General features: G+C 38.1%; 1 protein-coding gene across 3 annotated transcripts in view; it reads right to left on the reverse strand.

Moving 5' to 3' along the window:
• Positions 1 to 22,366, reverse strand: part of SLC25A13 (solute carrier family 25 member 13) — a 91,403-nt gene that overhangs the window by 63,311 nt on the left and 5,726 nt on the right. For 2 of the 3 annotated variants that reach the window (XM_010712547.2, XM_010712549.3), the window contains exons 2-3: positions 9,218 to 9,271; positions 5,374 to 5,516 (exon numbers count right to left, since the gene is read on the reverse strand). In XM_010712547.2, coding sequence (XP_010710849.1) covers positions 5,374 to 5,516; positions 9,218 to 9,271 — 197 coding nt within the window. Of the gene's footprint in view, positions 1 to 5,373; positions 5,517 to 9,217; positions 9,272 to 21,911; positions 21,999 to 22,366 lie in introns of those variants that run through there. The other variant, XM_010712545.2, reaches the window with a different exon arrangement.

Here is a 22,366-nt window from a genome sequence, read left to right on the forward strand (position 1 = left end):
AGCTGATTTCCACAAAGAACAGGAAAATATAAAAAGATGAGTACTACCAAATAGGTACTATCAAAAAAACATGATTAAGAAAAGGTCAAAAAAAGCTGTTCTACTTTACCTCCCTCAACATACACACACTAAACAGAAGTGAAAGAAACAGAGTCAGAAATATTCTAACAGATAATTAACTTTGGGAAGTTGCCACCATAGATCATTATGCAGTAAGGAAAATAATGAAGAAGAAACCTCCTCAGGCTTTCTTAATATTAAATTCACAACTGATGATGACAGCAAACATATAAGCATGCCTTAAATTTTATCGGCAAAGAAGCCAATGACTTGCTACATAAGTTGCACGTCATCACACAGGCAGGTTGCTAAGTCATGCAGACAATCTTCAAATGGCAGAAAACTTCCACCTCCCCTAGAGCCAAAGGGATTAGAAAAAAAAAAAAAGAAGGAAAAAAAAGAAGCAATTTTTCATTCAAATTTAATCCTATACATCACAACCTACACATTTTTGCATTTACACACATTTGCTGCTACTATTAAACTTGGAGGTTATAAAAGCTCTTTATTATCCATTATTATTTGTTACATACCTGACAACTTCCACAACAGTAAATAGATACAAAGAACTGAGTGCTTCTAGCCCAAAGATTATGAACAAAATAGCAGGCAACAAGACTCTAGAAAAGGATTGTTTAGAATTTAAAGTACCTGCCAACATCGATTTGATAAAGCTGCTTTCTGTGTGAAACAACAACCAACGTATGTCCTTACTAACAGACCCCAGCATATACAGTGATCACAACACTGAAATACAGCACCTTTCCCAGCAGAATCCCAACAGAGCGTATTCTATGCTGTTACACCTGGAACTGATTAAGACTCCGAGCATTAACACAGCTACAAGGTTTTATACTGGTAGAAGCATTCTTTGTCAGCTCTTGCAAGTAATAAGCCCCCTCTAATAAGTCAGGAAGAGATGATGAAAATAACCCCATATTCATTTTTTAAAAGCAATTATTCATAGCCCTAGGAAGATTAAAAGTGTACAAATTGCGTGGTTCTTGCCCGACTATTAAGGAAGAGACATTAATATCTGCTGCGCCAGCTGAATTCAAATTAACCCAATTTTTACGTGTTAATTAAACCAGCTATTTTCTTCTTATTGTATTTTTGCTCTGTAAGTAGACTAGCCTGCTAGTGATTCCCAACAGATCTATTCTAACAACAATGACGTATTCATTTACTTCTATTATGACCATACAATACAGTAACTGAGCAGTAATTTTTCACAGTCAATTTCATGTGTGATTCTTAATGCTTAAAGATGCTGAAATAATGTGTACTACATAGCCATATGCTCACTTCTCTATACTGCACAAGGGTAGTTGCCTGGGTAACACATTTTCTCTCTGGTTTAGCATCACCCTTTTGGGTTTAGCATAACCCTTCACTGAATATCATTAGGTGTCATTAAACAGCACATATTAACACGGACTTCAATATACTACTTAAGAGTTATTTTATCTACATAAACAAGTGCTCATTTATGTTACAAAAGCAGAGAAAAGCCTAGTAATTTTAACAGGGCAAAGAGAGGAAGCCACAAAATGTTTCCCAAATTTTTACTTCAGCATTGAAGATATCCTACCCAGCCCGTCAAGTCTTTCTTCACCTTCATGCTCTCATTAACAGTGCCAAGATTGCACTGTTTACTCAGGAAGACTGAAACACCGATGTTTTAGAACTTATCCACACATAAGAGCAACATGCCAAACATAACAGACATGTTTGGTGCGACATCACTGCTATATACTACTCTCTCCTTTCTCCCAACCTTGTTTTGGTGCTCATGCCCACACTATCTGGACATCACACAGATGTAATGCATTTCTACCAGAGAAAGTCCATATACAGCCATACAAAGAAAAAAAAAACCAAAAACATTACCTGCTGCTCTAATACATACAAATGCAGTGATGAGGAGATTTCTTCAGAATCAATGCATATATTTCTACTGCATCAGCAATGCGAACATGATAACATAATAGGACACAAATTGAAGCTACATCTATTATTTTATGCTGCAACCTAGGTAAACTAAGTACAGTGTAAATCGGTGCATTAGGGGATAAATTTATATCCAATAATAATGGAAAATGCTGGTATTTCCAAGTGTTACTTTTGAATAGTTTGTCCTTTCTAAAAACAAAGCACAGAGTATTTCTCAGTAAAGTGTTAGTACAGTCCAAACAGTGATAAGGAGTAAATACTTATTTTGTTAGACAGATGTTTAGAAGTACAACAAAAGATAGAAAAACAATACATACAGTAGGCAAGATGGAAAATGGCTCTTCTGATGCTGATAGGCCTTGATAAAGCCACAGTATTTCAGGTAACTTGATAGCCCGGATGAATCTTAATTAAGTCTTTTTTTTTTTTTTTTTTTTTAAAGTTAGGAATGAGAAACTTAAGACTATGAACCAGTCAAGGCTCTTAAATCTGCTTCATACAACCTATAGCTACATGATAAATGGCTCTTTAAAAATCTGTGTGATTACTGACCCACTGCTTTGAAATGCTTCTCTGGCCATCAACAAGAAAAGCACTTCCTTTCCTTAAGGAAAACCTTAAAAGACACCCCAGTAAAAGGCAAGAAGATAAGCCCACCTCCAAATATTTCTGCACCCTTAGATGGAGACAAAACTTGCTCCCATGGCAACAGATATTCACAGAATGTCAGAGTCTTCCTTTACAGGTCTTACATCTTTGTCACACCAACAGCAATTTCTGTGAAACTCTTAATTTTTGCCAGTGCAGGAATTGTGCTGGAGCTACACAAGAGATTTTTGTCCATGGCAACCACAGTGAGACTGCATGTAAAAAAATCTGCACATTCTCTGCTTGCAATGTTCTCATTCTAGTTCAAGTCTCTGCAAAAACAAAACAAAACAAAACAAAAAAACAAACACAAGAAGCAAATACCAATCTGGTGCCCACTTCATCTACCTACTCTGTTCTACTCCAATGCCACAAAATTTACAGTACCTGTTAGCTGCTAATAATATGCTAAGTATAAGAAACGTTCATTTCCATGTCCAGAGTTCACGCTATGGATTTCTTCAATTCTTCAAGGGGCTAAGCAACCCCCTGCACATCTATTACTTTGCTAATGAGTCAGTAGCTCTCATGCTGTCTGCCTGTCACCTTTATCAGTTCCAGATTTCAGTATTTCTCACTGACTACACTTGGTATCTATACATTACATCTCCGCAGAACTAAAAGAAATTAAAAAGCATTTTAGATACGTAGGTAGGAACAACCCTGGTGATTCTGGGCTCAGATTTTGCTGGTGGTTGCATTCACTAATCTGAAGAACAGATACTTCTTCAGAACAGAAGCAAAGATCCGATTTCTAGAAGCACATATGTTCACACAGCAGTAGAACAAAATTCACTTGCCACTGCTTTTGCAAGTCTCCTTTTTTTCTACCAAGAATAGACACAGATTATCGAGCAGACTTTCATGACCTTAATATCATCACTAAAACACTGACAGGCCTAGTAAAATGAGAACAAAGAAAAGCAGTTTTTCACTCTGCTTTAAAACCAGAACCTCTGGACTGCCAAGCTGGAAAGCATTCAACAAGGGAAGACCACCAGGTCTTGTTGCCGTTCTGAGGGGATTTCATTTCAGCAATAAGAAACAAGTGCCCCTGCTTCAGATGATCACTCTAAGAATTACTTCATGTGCCGCCAGCAAAAGGTACAAATGCCTGATCACATGGCAAAAAATGCTACAAAGCCAGATTAGCGAGATGAACACTAATCACTTTGTGAACTTTCTCCACTTTTTTACACAATAGCATAGCAGCTAAACAAGGCGACAACCTGAATACTAAAAAAGAATCTCCAAAGTCACGACATGAACACGCAGTCAGCTATCACTGCAGCCTGGCCTGCAAAAACAATTCTTACCTTGGCAGAAAGCAGCAATTAGAAGCTTCAACACTACACTGCAAAACTGCTCAACTCCTGCAAGATCATACCAAATTACAAAATCCCAATCCATCAACATGTTCACATAGGCTACAGTTTTCTATTTTGCTCCTTCTGACACCAGCTTCTGCTTGTAAGGGAGGTCCAAATGACAAGGTACAGATTATACTCACAGGCTTCTTATTACAAAATGGATCTGAATCTGTGCAAACCAGAAAATGCAGTTTTACAGGCATCAAACCGAAGGAAGAAGTCTGAGGAATGTTTAACGTTTTCAGACAAACACTATCTGAAGCACCATCTTCTTGCTGCCGTTATGCCAATATAACCAAGGTGATCTTTTATAGAATTATTTTATCAGGGATAACAGTCATTACATTAACTTGTCTACAAAGCTAAAGGAACCCAGCTACCTACTGCCTAAGCAGGAAAGAGAAAAAACTATCACAGAAGTCCTCAGTTATACACACGTCTGTTCCCTAAGAAGCCTGCATTCTCTAGTCATACTTTATTTATCTCACATTTTACTCTCTGTAACCACTGATGTGAGTCATGCCTGAAGTTTTCTGGTTTCTAAAAATGCCACAACTACAGACTTTAAAGTCCACAGCTAATTATTCTGAAGTTTCTCCTTTAAAGATACGTTTAAGGCAAGGTTCAAAATACACATTCATATGGGTGAAGAGACAGCTTGCCTGGGCAAGTACCAGAAACAAAAGCAAGGATTTCTTTAAAAAAGTCAGGAGGAAAATAGAGGGGTAGCTAGTCTTGCCTATTGGCAAAGTCAGCCTTCCAAATGCAAAACCATGTGCCACCAACCTCACTGCTGTCTTCCCAGGACTGAGGAGTGGCTCCCTAAATACCTTTGCTGCTCTTCCTCCCTCTTGAGGGAAAATGGAAAAAACTTTTATTAATGCTGCAACAAATTTAAGGAGAGGCATTTTTTTGTACTGTTTCTTCCTACATGATCTAAACTTATTTTGGATTGCTATTTGAATGTGTTTGTGACAAATACAAAGAGTAAACAGAGACAGAAAGACTCGTGGAAGGAAAGGGAAACAAGACTTAGAGGAGCCAGCCAACAAACATGAAAGGTTCAATGAGTTAAAAATACATAGTAGAGAGAAAATGGTTTGCTCAGCTAAACGCTACGTGAAGCCCAAACCATTGTTTCTACTCTTTCCACTTAAAAGATACTGTAATTCCATTACATATTTGCAGGCAAAAAAAAACCCAAAACAAAACAAAAACCACAAACAAAAATCCAAACCAAACCAAAATAATCACCAGCCTTCTTTTCAAAGGAATGGTTTTGTGTTTTTTAAATGAACAACAATGAAAGAAAAAAAAAGAAGAAAAACACCAGAAAACTTACCCATCTTTTGTCTGATCCACCACACCTGCAAGGAGCTGAACAGTGTTTGCATTTGGCAAACCATCCCCAATTATCTTCAGGTACCGTGTGACAAAGTCATTAGGAGACATGAAGAATTCCCCATTCTTTTCCACACTTGCATACTGTCAAATGAATACAGTATTTAGTGTCACAACTGCATCTTTCTCCAGGTTCTCACTGCCACAGGCATTACTCCCAACCCACAGCTCGTAACCCGGACCACGGTTACTGAAGGTAAGAACAGTTCTGCTCTGAAGAAATTAAAACCTACAATGAAACAGACTAAGCAGCAAGTACTCAAACAGCTGAAGGCTTGGCTCCCTAGCCAGAATAGTGGCAGACACATGATTGTTTGCTCAATTCGACAGCAATTCTCTACATTTTTTGTTTTGAAGTGGAATAAGAAGTACACATGCATTTGCAAACATGTATATGGCACTTCAGGACCGTCGAATCCACATTGTATGGTGATAGTTTTTCTGTGTCTGGGGTACCGAAACTTTAACAGCTATGAGGTACTCCAGAATATTATATTTATCTAGAATGACACCTTAGTGTAGCAGCTCTACTTTGGCACAAGGTGGGTTTACAGCCAAGAAACAACTCTGTTGTGCTCGTGGAGTAAACGATCCCGCAGGAGCATCCACGTGGGGGTGCTATCTTGGAGCAACTCCAGCACAGAGGATTCAGCTGCAGGTGGCCCCTAAGTGAAGGAGAACCTACAACTATTCCTCCACGCTGAACTGAAGGAGTCAGAGAGCAGCAAGCAGTTAGCAGGAAACTGTAAAAAAAAGCAAGAACTTGGACACGGCAGTTTAGCACTATACAGAAATAAGAAGTGGGGTCTGAGACCTCACCAAACATCTGTAATATACAGTAGCCTATGCCATATTGGCATTCTACTCCAGAAACAGCACTCAAAATACATACCTAAGTGTATTTGCTCCCAAGGTACGCTTCCAGGAACAAATTACATATTCCTTTTTCTTGATATTAAGCTATTTTGAAAATAATGAATAAATAACACTGCCTTTTGCATCACCTTTACTCTGATTCCTTATTCAGCCCTCAAATTTTGAAGCCCCCATTTTCGGCCAAAGGGTGAACTTCCAATCAACCCTAAATACTTTTCCCAGGATAGTGAACAAGCACCACGAGCAGCAAAGGAACTTGCTAATTCCTTTAGCATTTTTAAGATAGGAGAATAACAAACCATTGTTGAAGCTGCCCACAGAGTACTATCCATACTGATGATACTTCTAAATAAATTAGAAGCCTATTGACATTTTGTAGCATACTTCAAAGACATGTTTTATTTCATGTTCCTGGGCCTTTGCTAAGGGCAGGAACTGCCAGTTTTCATTTCAGAGCTGCACCAGTGCCTGCAGAGTAGCGTTATAGCTGCAGTAGGCATATCACTCTCAGAGGGATGCCAAAGTGTAACAGTAAGTAGATTATTTTCTTCTAGTGCTATATAAATACAGTCTTCAGGTACAACAATATCTTCAAGGATTCAGACTTCAGGGAAGCAAGCCCAAACAATACATAACTTGCTTTGGCATCTATATATCGGTTAGCATTTAAAGACTCGTGTTTCAATAGACACTGTTTCTATCGCAAGCTTTCTAGCTGATATACTGCAAGGAATTTTCAATTGTATATTTTTATAAGAACTAGCAGATCAATTGATTTCAATGTAATCATTTGCAGGGAGACAGAATCTTTCAGAAACGCAGCCTCAAAAACTTTTAACACAGCTGCTATTGAGAAACAAATCAAATAAGTCAGACAGTCTATGCTTCTATATTTCATTTTTTTCTTCCAGGCTAACCCCCTGCTAGGGCACTCAATAACAGAAAACAGCACAAGGTTTCAGTGTCCCCCTGTTTCTTGTCATTGTGATTTACTCAAATGTATTTGAAATCCAATCACGTACTCTATACTACATATAGAAAATGACCTTGGAAAATGTCAGCTTGATCACTTTGACTAAAATCTAATCTCTTAGGGGTTATGGTAGAAGACTTAGAAAAAGTAGACTTACTGTTGGAAATTATCATAACAAAAAGAGAAAAACATCAATTCTATTGGTTTTGGAGGAGAGGCATTAGGAAATGGTTCTTTACATTGTATTTTTCCCCACTTTGGCAATTATACCCACAGAGAATTTGATATTATACAATAGTACTTAATGGCTTTTGGTAACTTATTTCCATACTTTTTAGATACTCAAGTATTAACCAGTTCAACTCCACTTTTAATAGATCTGCAAACACTTTACAGGGGTTTTGATGTATTAAAAATGCTAAAAGTTCATTGTAATCAGCTGTATTAGACTGCTACCCACATATTAATTTCTACACAACAGGCACCATTTCTATTTGGGAATCTTTTTTTTTTTTTTTAAACTCTTTATTGAAGAAAGAAAAATAGATGTCAAGTTATTTTATAAGTGAAAGCCTCACAGTTTACAGAAGCAACTCTATTGACCCCACCGTTCATCTGAAACAGCTTAATTAACGCTGGCCATAGCTTACCACACTCAACATACTGCACTCACTCATCCTTTTTTCCCTCTCAGCAAGCAGCACTATTTCTGTACTACCATCTTCTTGAGCCAGAAGTCTACTCCATCTGCCTTTTATGTTGCCTTAGTCTTGCTCTTCAAGCACTGACCTATGAAAATCCCATTCTTTTTCAAGAGTCTTTTCAGTCTCCTGACAGATAGCAGTTCCAGGGCTTAAAAAGTTAAATCTTGGCTTTCACAACTGCGAATCTCATTTCAGAGCTTTAAATACTGACAGTATATGATAAAACTATAAATACCGACAATATACATAGTGACACCTACACACATTGTTAATAATAGATCACAAGGGCCAATGGAAAATATACCAAGAAGTGAAGGGAGTCTGGGGAATGACAGAGAGACGGAAGGAGGAGGGTGGAACTTAGAAAGGATTTAGATCCCTTAGGCACTCACCCCCTTCATAAAAATAATTCAGATACAAGAGGCTCCCTCTAGCACTGCGGCACTTAGCTCACTAAATATTAATATTGTGGCTGGTAGCCCTACCCACACCAGGAGGATTGGAACTAGATGATCTTTAACGTCCCTTCCAACTCGAACCATTCTATGGTTCTATGATTTTTAACCCAATTTTATTCCACTTTTTTTTATATCAGAGTACCAATTTAGTGCAGACACATTGTAGTAATAAAATCTTAGGAGGTTTGGTAAGATTTCTTAACATTTAGGTAATGGGCCAAAGAAAGCCATGTACCAGCAAAATATTGCAATATACTTCTCCAAGCAGACAAAGCAAATGCACAAGTGATTTATAACAGGTGAACTCAACTAAAAAGGAATTTAAATTAAATAATAAATATATCCACCACTTCAAAAGGTAATATTCCCAACAGTTCTCCAAATTAAAGAAGCAGGAATAACTCTGATGGAAGGAAGACAGCAAGGATGGGAGAAGAAAGTTTACCAAATGGTCTACCAGCAAGGTGTCTACACTAACATTTTACCATGTGTAGGAACAATACTGAAACTCCCACCCCATTCTCTGAACAATGTGGGTTTTTTTCTCTAAGATAGTAATACTTCATCTGAGTCAATACAATAATCACTCAGGAATGTATCTGACTTCTTGGTAAGCATTGTTCAATTCTGATAATGGTATTTAAGTCTAACATGGTAATAATACAGTGAATGATTAACGGTTGGAAAAACTATCAAGAGTTGTATGCTGCAATAAAGGAGCAAAAGATATGAAAAATTTAAGCAGAAAGAGTAAAATATTTACTTTATACATACCTTCAAAAATATTGTTTTCAACTCAGCTGGATCAGCTCTCTTGGTTAGAGCCACCTACAAGTAAACACAATTATATTAATATCCATAATTTATAAAAAAGATGTCAAAGTGTCATTAAAAAGAAAGAATTCAAATAGCAGAATGAGAGATGAAAACAACTGTTCACCTTTGATAAATTAGGTACTGCTTCAGATGGTCATATTTATTTTACACATTCCACATTTATACTAAGTTAATCAACATTTTTGTTCTAACTGCTTTCTTTATGCAACCCTGCAGTTCTTAAACAAGCACACAATAGTAAGTCATACAGATATTCAAGCATGAAATCTTTTCAGCATTCTTCTCTGCTGGGATTCGGCATTTACCACCTTTACCATATAGATTTTTATACTTCCAGCATTTTTCATCTAAGGATTTCAGAGTACCAAATGCAGCCCCCAACTGATAGATGACAGGAATGAAATACTCAGACTTAGAAACTTGCCCAAGAATGCAGCTTCCTAAAAGACCAAATTCCAATGTAAGCATTTGGTTTATTGGTATTTCTACCTCATATTTGCAATGTTTTAAAGTATTTAAACTTACTGTATGCCTTTTTGACATGGTAAAGCCACCACAGGATCTAGATTTTTCTGCAGGTTAAACAACCAGCTACTTACAACTAAAATCTAAGCTACAGGTATCATCACAAACACAAAATAATTAGAAAAGTTTTGTTGTTGAGTTTTTTTTTCCTCCGCAAAAAAACACTGAAGTAAAGAATATTATATATCTACTATGGCCAACAGCATTTTCTTCACTTACATGCCATGCCACCCATTTGCTCAATTTGGCATTAAGTAGACTGATCCCTTTTGTCTATGCCTGGTATAGTTTCCCATTCCTGATAGTCAATGCAGCACACTGATCTATTTGTAATCCAAGAAAAAAATTACTGTGAAAGCACCTGAATATTCAAAAACTTTGAAAATGCCTCTTTAATAAGGAACAAACAGCAAAAGGGCAGGACATAGACTGTTATCCTCACCTAACAATTAAGCATCATACAATTTATCAGTAAAACACATCTACCCACTTTCTTGGTTCTCCAAAACAATACCAAACTGTAGTGGTAGATGTATGAGGTAGACTGCAAGTGCATTTCTAGTACCACACTAGACTACTGCACAAAACAGTTAAGGGGTAAAATGTAGCCTACAACATAATTAGACCCTCACCCATAGATTTACTGAGGAATCTTCAGTATGTTCTTCCTCACTCTAATTGGGTCACTGAAGAACTAAAAAACAATACCCAAAGAATTCACACACACATACCCCCCCCCAAAAAATCCATGGAATATTTTAAGAAAAGTGTATGAAAATGGAATCTTATGGTTCCTTTTGTTTTTTTCTTTTTTTTAAGGAAAAAAAATGCACTGTTACACTGGGACTCGGGTTAAAGTCCACAGCTGGACACCCGATTCTGTGTGTGCACAGAAATCTGTGTGGAGGCAGTTGCAAAAAATCAAAGTATAATGGTGAAGTCGGGAATCTAAAAATCTGTATTTTCCACGGCACAAGCTGTTCTAAATGTAATCCTTGTGTAGTAAGCAGAGATTTACTTTAACCCCATATGTAGCTGGGAAGTTTTTGAAGGGGAAAAAAAAAAGCATTTATATACTGCAGTGCAGAATCTTGCCACCATATGGGCAAATAAAACATGCCTTAACCATCTACATCCATTAAAAATACTATTAGGATCACACTTCATCTGTATCAAAGTTTAAGTTTTATACTGTCTCAGAAATCTGCACATAAAGAAACCAGGAATTAATAGAACAAAGGAAAAAGGTACATGCTGATAGCTGTACATCCATTAATGTTTGTTTGATTTCACTGAAACCAACAACAATCTTGGGAAACCTGAGACAAAAACACACTCATGGCCCTTGTGCCATTTTTTGCCTAAGTCCTCTCATTTGCAATACTGTTCAGCAAAGCAACAGAGAGTGCACAGACAACAGAAAGCTCTTTACATGAGGGCCAGTAGCACACAAGTTGATTTCCATGCTGGAGCTGTTCATATCCTTAGATTTCCCTGCACCCTGATGCTAATTTAGCCCATTTTCTGCAGCCAAGCTCTTTCTCCTTGCACTTGATTTACACTGATTTGTATTTTTTGGTCTCACTTCCACCTCTAACAACAAATGAAAATAGAGTATTCCCACAAAAAATGTAATTGTAAAACAATGCAAGAAAACAGAATCCAGTGGGAATCGATTAAAATATAGAGTTTCCAATCAATTCTGTTGATATATTTGTCACACAAAAGACAGAAGGAGCAAGTTGTCAGATGGCGTATCATATCAGAAGGTACAAAAGGACTGTGCTTCATGAAACAAGAACAAGATAAAGGGCAGCTGGAAAGTTAATGCCAATATAGCATTACCATGATGGTAAACATACAAACACTGGAACTTCCCAGCACTACAGTAAAGATCACCTTAATGGCCACTGCCTGGATGTAGAAAAGTAATGGAGATGGGGATCCAAGAACATGAACACTTGTGAATCACTACAATATTATAGAAAGTTTATTAGAACAACAGCAAGTCCAAAAATCTTGAAATCTGAGATATAGCTTTCTTTCCCACAGTTTAACCTCAGTACAGCTCAAGTGCAAAGGAAGAAGTTGAGGGAGGTAAAGATGCTCCGCTCTACCTCATTGCTTTTAAAAATTCCTAACTCCAAGTTGGTAAGACACAGGTGATCAGTCCTTCAAGAACAGAACTGGGGAGCTCAGGTCATTTAATTCTAGAGCACACTATCTATAAGAATGTTTATGTCTGAATGAAAAGCCTAACAAGTAGTTACAAACTTGAATGATTGAAATGAGTATTTTTTAAAGTACATCCCTTCTTAAATGTGACTACAGACAGCAATGTACTTGGCACAACTGAAAGCCCTCAACTGAAGACTGAAACCTCATGTCTTCTAGAGATGTTCTTTAGTTTTATTATGAGTTATTGAGTCCACCTGTAAGACTCAAACGCAAATGGCCCAGCTTATGTAAGAGGTCAGATCAGATGACTGTAATGTTTCCTCTAGCTGAAAGTCTACAGATGTGCTCAAAATGCACAACTCCAAAGAAGATCAAGGCAGGGTTTCACCTTAAGTTCTTGTTTAAATGAGTGACTGGGATGTTGGAAACCAGGTAAGACGCAGTGACTGGCCAAGTCTGAATAGACATCAGAACTCCATGAATAATGTGTACGACGGAACAACAACACTCAGGTTTGAATTTTGATACAACGAACATGCTTATGTAGACAGGAATAACCCTTTTTTCCATATTAACACAAATACAAAAGTTTTTCTATCCTCCTTGGTCACTCTCCCTCACCACACAGCATCACAAGCTGCAGCAGCTTCTGCACCATCTGTCAGTTCTCTATTTCAGCTGCCTCAGTCATCTTTCCCATTAGCTCAACATGTTTCTGCATATTCTCACCTCAATAAAAGCACTGTCGTTCCTTCTGCACAGAATCCAAGCAAAAGGTCTTGACTGTGAAAATACAACTAGATGGCATTTGAAATATCTAACCAAAGGCAGCTGATAACTATTAAGCAGGTACTTCTATTATATTCAATCCAATGAGTCAAAGCATGGTCAACCTTGAGAATTACAATTCAATGCGAAACATTGCAACTACAGTGAAAAACTGAACCTGAAAATCAAATCTTTGTGAGAAAATAAATCTGTTTTCCATGCCCAGGTTACTAAAAACATCTTTCACCCTCAGAATTGCTCAAACTGGGCTTTCAATCACATTTTGCAGAAGTGTAAGCCTACCAATCCATGCATCAGTTACTATATTCCTTTGTCTAGTAACACCTAAGAGCTTGAGCATCAAGCTAAGGAAAAGAAATGCTATTAATGCTAATCAACAAAATCTTCTTGGATTCTACAGGCTGATTTAGTATGCAGAGCTACAGAATAAACACTGCTGAAACTAGAATTGTGCTGAGCCTACCTCCCATTACAGAGAAGCAAAAAAAAAAAAAAAAAAGCTAACTGATGGAGATGGCAAACCTCAAGAAAAACTACTGTCATTCATCTTCAGTCTGTCACAATTACAAATCTCTGGACAATTCTCAGTCCAGTTTCTGCACCACGGTAAGTGGAAGCCTCACTTCCCCCAAGCACATCAAAGCTAAGAGATCTACTTTATTGGGCAATTACCTGATATCTTTGATCCTACTTTGAAAGCCCCAAGGCAAATGCAGCTGGCTTGTTCATAAGCTGATTCTCACACAAGGACATTCCCAATAAACTGTGGTATTCTTGCATACAGACTGATCAGGGGACCAACACAGTTATGAATTACACACACACTGGAAAATGCCTGTCATCCTGAAAATAGATGATTTATCAGTTTGTCAAATGCTTGTAAATAGGTACAGCAAGGAGGTGGAAGTAGTATCTACCTTAAAGAAAACTGATGTATTTCCCAAAAATAGGAAACTCTTTCTATGTAAAAAGACATTTAGACAGTATAGTCCTATAGCTTTCCTACTTAAAGCTTGAAAAGCAGGACTACTGCTAGCCCAATATTGAAGTAAAAATAGCTAGGCACTGTCATTGCTCAGCAAAACTGTTTAGCAAGGTGAAAAAGCACCACACTGCAAACAGTGCTGCCCACTACAAACTTTATGAACATAGCAGAAGACAATATCAGAATTAGGAACAAACTCATCTGTTAGTAGGCAGTCAGCCTCTGGACTAGGACTAAGATGCAATTGTGGTAATCCTTACAATTCAATGCAAAGCACTGCAACTACAGTGAAAAACTGAACCTGAAAATGAACTCTTTGTGAGAAAATAAATCTGTTTTCCATGTCCAGGTTACTAAAAGAAGAAGCTCAACCCTTCCATCACTTTTGCCACCTATCACAAAGAGCTATGCTCCTCTGACTACATCAGTTCATCTTGTTTCTCAAAGCAGTATTTCCAATGAGATCATTGCTACTTCATTATGGTCACTATTTGCTATTAATGTATGCCAATGAATGTTATGAAACTAGAGACAAATTTGCATGTATGCAATAATTACACATAAGAAATATTAGGGATTCTTTAATAAAAACAACCAGTTATTTCAAAATGAGAATAGTCAAATTTCATCCACTGATGGGCATTTTTCTAAAATAACCTCCTGCTCACAACAGACAGATGGTATGATGGATGCTAACATTATTACTTTGCTCTCTCTTTTGCTTTCTTACACCATTCAGAAACAAAGACATACCTAAATACCACAAATACCAACCTGCTAACATGACTTTGGTAGCTCCCCCAGTGCAATTCATATAGACGTTACCTTTTGATTCTCCCAGGGTGTGTTGACTTACAGTAGTGCTATTGCACAACAGTGCATTGACCATAAACTCATGGCATGATCTCCCTCACATTCAACTTGCAAAATCAGTCAACTCAGTGCTAGCAATTCACTTTCTAGAGCTGAAGTTTAGGCTTATGTCTAGAAGGGACAGAGCTACTTAACCCAAAGGACAAAAGGATAGCAAAATCCTCCAGTATGACAGCAAGACTAAAACCAGTTCCTGCAAGAAGCAGAAAAGAGATACAAACCAACATTAACCACAAACTCCCTGAACAGTGTTACAAAAGGTTTTTCTCCAGGACTGTGAGTGCAGTGGCAGATATGCTGTGAGTAGGCAGAACAGTTTTACAGCAACAAGTGAGAATCTCCTGTCCTTTGAAGAAAACAAACCTGCAGTGGGCAGCAGCATCATAGAGGGGTTTCAACACAAAATGCTCTGCTTTAGATAACCAGTAATTCTGTAATTATAAGGAAATAAGAAAGTGTTCTATGGATGTGTCTATAAACTTATGGAAAGGTCTGTCTCAGGGTGTTGCTAGAGTAACAGCCTTTATTTGTGACACCACACTCGTGAATAAGCATCTGGAAAAACTGAGCTGGAGAGAAGTTCCTATACACTGCTTGTCTTGACTAATAATTGTGTGACAGGAGTTAGGTAGGAATAACTGACAGGTAAATGTATTTTGTTTCAGTGTTGTGTTTTCTTCTTCGAACACAGAAGTTCACTTTCCAAGATCCTATTTATAATCAAATCCATCTATTCAAGTCTATTCAAAATGCTACACCTCAGTAGCTCAGAGAACTGGGAAGGGTGTGGGAGTGGGCATGAATCCCTACGTATGCATGGATCCAACTGTATAATCTTTAAAAGAACAAAAGACAACTGCATAATGGAAACAGCATCATATGCACGAAGTGAACTTATTGAAGGCTATAAATGATGAGACTCAAAGAAAATCTTTAGTCCTGCAGCCAGCAACCCTTCTTCTGAGCTAATAAAAATAGCAGCAGCATTTCAGCAGATACTTGCACAAATAATAACCCTGTGCTACTGAAATACAAATTATTTTAAGTATGAATTGTTTTGTTTTGTGTTTTTTTAAGGGGAAAAGAAAAGCGTGGGGTCTTTAATTTTGCCCTTTCTTATCTGCACAGCATCCAGCACAGCGAAGCACGCCCACGCTCCATGATGCTGGAAGGATGACAGCAGCTGCCCCCGCCTTTCATGGGTAAACACAATCGAACCTCTGTACATGGGGAATCTGGACTTTAAATCACAAAAGCTCTCTCTTCTCTCCTACAGATCTCACCTGCAATCTAACGACATCTGTGCTAAAGATGAGCGTGCAGATACGCTCTCTTCCTGCAAGTGCTGTGTCACCATTTGCCCAACTCCCATCGCACGGGCTTCAGTTTTCAATTACGAGTTCACATCCCTGAACTCAGGGCAATTACAGAGCAGAGGAAGCTTAGCACTTTCTTTTACAATTCTTATCTTCAGCATTAGCAATAAAAAAATTCCTGCCGTTTAAATATTAGCAGATGACACAGCAGCTACAGGCCAGTGTGGGAACACGACCTTCATTCTTAGTAAGAGCCTGAGCAGAAAGCTCAAGCTTCCAAAAAGTGTACTTGGAACCAATCCCACAGGTGAAAATGTCAGATAACCCAATGAAGACTAACTCAGTTATGTAAGGCAGTTACAGGTTGATCTGAACTTAGCCAAAACTATTGAAGAGTTCACAATAACTTCACAAAATTGGAAAAGTTGTAAGATACCTGACAACAATAATTAAAAACCTCTCATCTCCTTAAGAACCTGGGGAAACATTTCCAGCATTTTAATACATCTTAATTAGAATCAATTCTGATTTTAGCTTGAATGATTTGGCTTCTCCTTAGTGAGTCTCTGTTATTAGAGGCATTTGCATAAAGTAACAGCTGTTTCATTAAAACATCACATTTACTGGTGCTGCATAGTCATCACGGTGTTCATGTGAGCTCATTTGGTTACCATGGAAATGACGATGATGTCAAACTGAGCATTCTGATTCAGAGGTGGAATCAGAAGAAAAATGAAAAATTCTAAAATTACTTTCACAGAGGCATCTTTTGGAGAGAAAAAAAACAGAATCAAATCGATTTGTCAAGAAAGATTTCCTTTTTCTTCGGGAGCACTGCAGTTAAAGTCTAAAAGCACAGGAGGAGACAAACATGGAGGAGGATTTAAACTACTAGACAAATTTCAGCACTATCGTTTCAATGTATCCAGGAGTTGTTAGTTTTGCTCACTAGACTCAGGACATCAGGAAGGAAATTGAGAGCCATATGTCTGCTATCCCATAGTGCGCTACTGCTATCAGCTACCAACATAGCTCCCTTCTGTCAGCGACTACCGAAAACATATGGAAACGCCAAAAGCATCCTTCTTTCTGACCAGTCGATCCAGCTCATAGGAATGCAAAACCAGTGCTTTGCCTCATGGAAACACGAGGCGATAAATCCATGGTTACTCCTCAAGACTTTCATAAACTGTGTCAACCTTCCAATAGTGAATAGAAACATCAAGTGATCTTAGAGCAGTTTTTATTACAGATTCCTTTGTTTGCCGGAATATAAATTTATTTAAACAAACTCTGGGTCACACACAACACAAAGTACTCTCACGCTTTCAAAGCCACAAAAGAACTGTAAATACTACTACATATAGAACTTTACCAAAAAAAAAAAAGAAGAGAGAAAATAATTGAAAGCCTCTTCATGCGTCCTTTGCTAAGCTACTCTCATCATTTCTGAAATTCCCCTTTCCCTTTTTCACCCCCCCTCCCCCAGCATATCCACAGGAAAAAAAGAAAAAGCTGGTTCACCATCTTTGTCGATGGCACATAAGATAAGGAACTGTTAGGTGCTATATTAATTATATAAGATTTGGGGTGAACAGAACAGTATTTGGACTGAATACTTATGAGCAGGATTGTGCATGGCTTATTCTCCTAACAGATTCTGAATCAATAGGTTGCACATAACGAATCACCAAATGCCAACCATACGAGGTTACGGTCACTCTCGGTTTTTTTCACTGTGAGCAGAAAAGAGAAGTCCAAAAGTTTTGCAGTGCAATGTCGCAGGGCAGAAAAGATCACACCCACCGCTTCAATCCTGAAAGAAAAGATGCAGCTCAAGTAACAGATTTGGCCACGTGAACGAAGTAAAAGCAACTGTAGAAAGTTTGTTGTTGCCATGTTTTTCTTCCTTTTGAACAGCATCAACACGGAACTAATTCCCAATCTTTACGAAGCAGTTTCCAGTCAGACTGACACACAATGGCAAGCAGCGTTAGACAGGTGAAGTGACAGGGAGGAGGAAGGCTGACTTGATGTCAGTGACAAAAACTATTTTAATGGAAATGTGAAATTATTCAAAAATTTCTTCCCCTAAACATGTGAAGATTTCTCGTCAGATTCAGACTGCACAATGGGCTGAGAGCAGGAATCAGCCAGAGTATTTCTACATATCACTTTTTTTCTAATGGCTTTTCATACTCAGTGCCTTACTTAAAGGTTTCCTCTGCCAAAGATCTGTTAAATTAGTGATGTCCCATCAAACAGTACCTGTCAAACATGATAAAGCCCTACAATAATAAAATACGTGACCAAGAGATTTTAGTAGCCAGGGTTTGAAGGAAAAGTAGAAACAGGCCATATTTGAAAAGAACAGAAAGATGATAATAACAACAGTGCTGTTTGCTCAGTAACACTAATTTTCAGATCTCTTTTCTTCTATCCTAAAATTAGACCTGTGTATGAGGTCACGCGATGGATGGATGCGACAGGAAAGTCACGTAGCAAAGGACAGATGACAACGCCTGACTCCTACTGCAGAACATGCCTTTCAATTAACTCCTTCAATAGGGAACCTCCTGCTCTACTGACAGAAGACAACACCCCATCCTCTCTCTGTAACATCACATGCCAGCCCAGAACTCAGCTGAGAAGCTGTCACGTGTACCTGGCATAAAAGAGCTGCAGGGGAAAAAAAAGCACAGCAACATCACAAGTAGGCAGAGATGGGAAGAAACATTAAAACAGATGTTGTTTCTCAGTGCAGGAGGCCCAAGAGGACTGTTAGGGCTGCACTATGCATATACACACGATACATATTTATACACATACTTTGGTTTGGAGGTTTGTGGTAAAATGCACAGCAGCATGTACACATTTGAATACTGATCTCCAAATCAGATTTGCTTGCACAGATGTAGAATTTGTGTGTCATGATCCTGCTGATGGCTTTTTATGTTTTGGAGATGTTACCTGCATTTTGATTAACTGCAAGGCTCAGTCTTTGATGAAAGATGCAGTCAGATGCAGCTCAAGCTACTCCAACACTGAATAATTCGCTCTAATTTATTCCTTACAAGAAGGATTCTACCTTACTGCTTTACTTAGATTAAATGGGCACATTTGCTAACTTCCCAGAACTAAATATCCATTGACTGGAAAAAAAAAAAAACAGCCAGGAGTTCTATTAGCTGAGAGAGTTCAGAGAAGTTGAGATAAAACCCAGCAACTTAAGTAAGAAGACAATTACAATTTCTTCCTCCTACTGGCTGGATGATTGGCACTTGGCACAGGATCGTCCTTGTGAAAGCATCCTCCGCTGTTGACTAAGTGCACTTTTAGGCAGTATGCAAACACTATCAAGAAAAGGCAGAAAAACGTGTGCCCTTCTATGACTCTGTATTCTCAAATCTCTAGACATTATTTTTCCCAGCACACGATGTCAGAAAAGAAAACAAAAGAACAAAGTGTGCTAGATGTTGTTCTCTCCATACCTCCTTGCAAAACCAGCACTAAAAAAAAGACTCCAACTGCCAAGGAACCTTCTTTGAACCTTCTATTTTGTGATAAGTTTAAACTTATCTTCTCAGATGGAAATGAAGCTCGGCTCCAAGAAAGAACATTTTAAAATCTTCAGTAAATAAAGATCAGGTAATATTCAGCAGCAGAAACTGAAGTATATGAAAAGATAAAATTGTGCACAAAGCTGGAAAAATGAGGGGTCAGCAGCACTTTACACACCAAATCTAAATTTCAGAATTTCAGTTATGAAGGAACTGTTACACGTTTACAGTGTCAGAAACGTGGGGAGGAATAATTTGCATTTGGAGAAATAAATGGAATTCAAATACATAAGAGTGCTATTCTCATCCTTTTCCTGAAGTTTTCAATTTAAGAAAAATGTGTTCAGATGTATCAGAAAAATTCAGACTTTGATTCCCTATTTTCTCACTTTGCAGTTTCACAACTGATCCAAGATGCTGTGCTTTAAATTTCCTCGATGGCCATTTAGCTCAGCAGCCAACACTTCAATACATAAGGACAGTAACATAGAAGCAATCAAAGGAGGGGAATAAAAAAATAGCAGTAATTAAAAAGGCAGCTATCTATTTATAAGGTTGCCAAATAACTACAGTCATCCAGCCACCCAGCACTTCCTTTCATGTTTCAGCTTTGGAAAAGTTGCTCTTCATAATTCTTCCATTGCTCTAATCATCAAGGATATAAAATTATGGTTGTAGAAAGCACACATACTGCTCTTCTAGCAGCTCCCCACAACCGCAAATGTAATCTTTAAAGTGTTTTATTGTTTCTACCTATTTTGAATCAACGAGTAGTTAATTCAATGAGTACTGAAACGGTGGGAAAGGCTACAAACCTGCGATACTTTGTAGAGCAAGAAGTAACAGTCTCGAGAGTCATTATCAGTCCTATTTGCATTAACAGAAAGAATATCAAACATCTAGATACACTCGGGAGGCTCATATAGAAGTCTGTAGCATCTTTTGGAAACAAGAGGCTACTTGGACACTGCTTGACTGAGACCACGGCTAAGAACCAAAACAGTATCGCCTTCCATAGCTAACGTTTAGGTGTAAGTTAGAGCTCTGTTTTGAGGAGGACAAGGTGATGGCAAGCCCCAGATCCCTCCCAAAACTCACATCTAAATTCAACTCAACTGCCTGACAAGGAGCACAGACCGTTAGGCGTAAGGCTGCTGTGAGGACATCTCCATCCCACAGACAAGAGTTGTGGGGAACCAAGAAAATATGTCACTCAGGAAAGGAACCAGATTTTTGAGTGACTAAAGCAATCATAACTTGCAGCAGCTCTATTTATTACAATAAACTCTGATTGTATTTAGTACAACAAACTCAGATCTCAGTCTGGAGATCTAAAACCAGCAACGAAATAAAAATACCCAAAGAGAATCTAAGAAACTGGTAGTAATTATGCCTATAAATATCAGCTAGTAAGAGCAGAAAAGGTTTGTATTGCCAACCCAGCAATTCACAGTCCTAAATGTCACAAGCAGAGCTGTGACTCCCATCAAAGCTCCCAAGCAGATACACAGTTCAGCACTGGCCTTTGAGACTGGGCCTCCTGCTGAAGGGATGAACATTAGTTATCCTAACATGGAATGGTAGGCAGTGAAACAAGAGCGTACAAAGGTCACAGACACAAAGGCAACAGTAACCTAGAACTCAAAGGCATGAAGTTTTACCTATATACATATGGATAATTCAGAAAAGGCCACAGTGCCTACCAATCAAATGTATAACAGTATTTCGAAAACAAGCAAAATACAGAGTCTATTGCATCACATAGAAGGTTCGACCATCATCATCACTGGGATAAATCCCCCTATCTCTCCTGTTTCTGAAGTAATAAAAAAGCTTCAGATAACTAGGAAATCACCAGTTGCCTCACACCTAACTGGCTAAGATTGCAGTTGTCTTCTGTGTGCCATTTACTTCTATGCTGAGCTGAAACTCATCAGCACCATTAGAAAAATGTGTTGGAACTTGCTGGGCTAATCAAAGAAAATGCAGGTATAAACTTGAATATTTAAATCAACCAATTGGAGATACATCCTAAAAAACAAGCAAACAAAAGAAAAATAGAAACCACAACACTCCACCATCTGCAAGGGCAATGTTATTTCTTATTTCTGCTTCTATGGAAAATTTCCATCAAAGTTTTCCTTTTAAAAGCATTCCTGTGAGTGCAGTTACTGGGCTATATGGAGAAAATGGGACAAAAGTCTCCCAAAGGGTCTGGTATAAAATTTAAGAGGAAAACAGTGTAAGAGAACAAATGATGACAAAGGTTTCTTGGTGTTTCAATTCCATTTTTTTCTTCTAACGTAGTCTGATTGCTGCCCACAAGTACCAAGATAAACAGTAGCAGCATTCGTTGACCAAGTAGTTCCAGAACAACCTCAGAAGTTTGCCTCTGCCAAACTTACTGTTACACCTCCAAGGCTATATTCTTGCACCACGTTAAGGGAAAAGGCCCTGGCATCTGCACAGTTATCCATCCCATTATGAGCGAAGCATGAAGGGCTGTCACAACTGAATTGCCTGAATTGCCAGGGAGAACAGGACAGATATAATTTGCGTTAAATTAAAAAAAAAAAAGAAGAAGAAGAAGAAAAAAAAGAAAAAAGAAACCAACAATTCCTTCTCATTTCTACACTAAGAGCTACATTACACTACGTCACCATGGAAGACAAACAGCACTGTGTTGTTTTACTGTGATCTGACTTAAGGCAAACAAAAATACAAACAAAAAAATACACCGGAACCCAAAGAAACAAATGAACAAATACAGTTTTCTACTTTCTGCCAAGTCAGTTACCCACTCCAATTCATCATGGCACCATTACATTACCCTAGTACTGCTGCTGCATACTCAGTACAC

Source organism: Meleagris gallopavo, chromosome 6 (assembly GCF_000146605.3).
Source record: "Meleagris gallopavo isolate NT-WF06-2002-E0010 breed Aviagen turkey brand Nicholas breeding stock chromosome 6, Turkey_5.1, whole genome shotgun sequence".
Classification (NCBI taxonomy): Eukaryota; Metazoa; Chordata; class Aves; order Galliformes; family Phasianidae; genus Meleagris; species Meleagris gallopavo.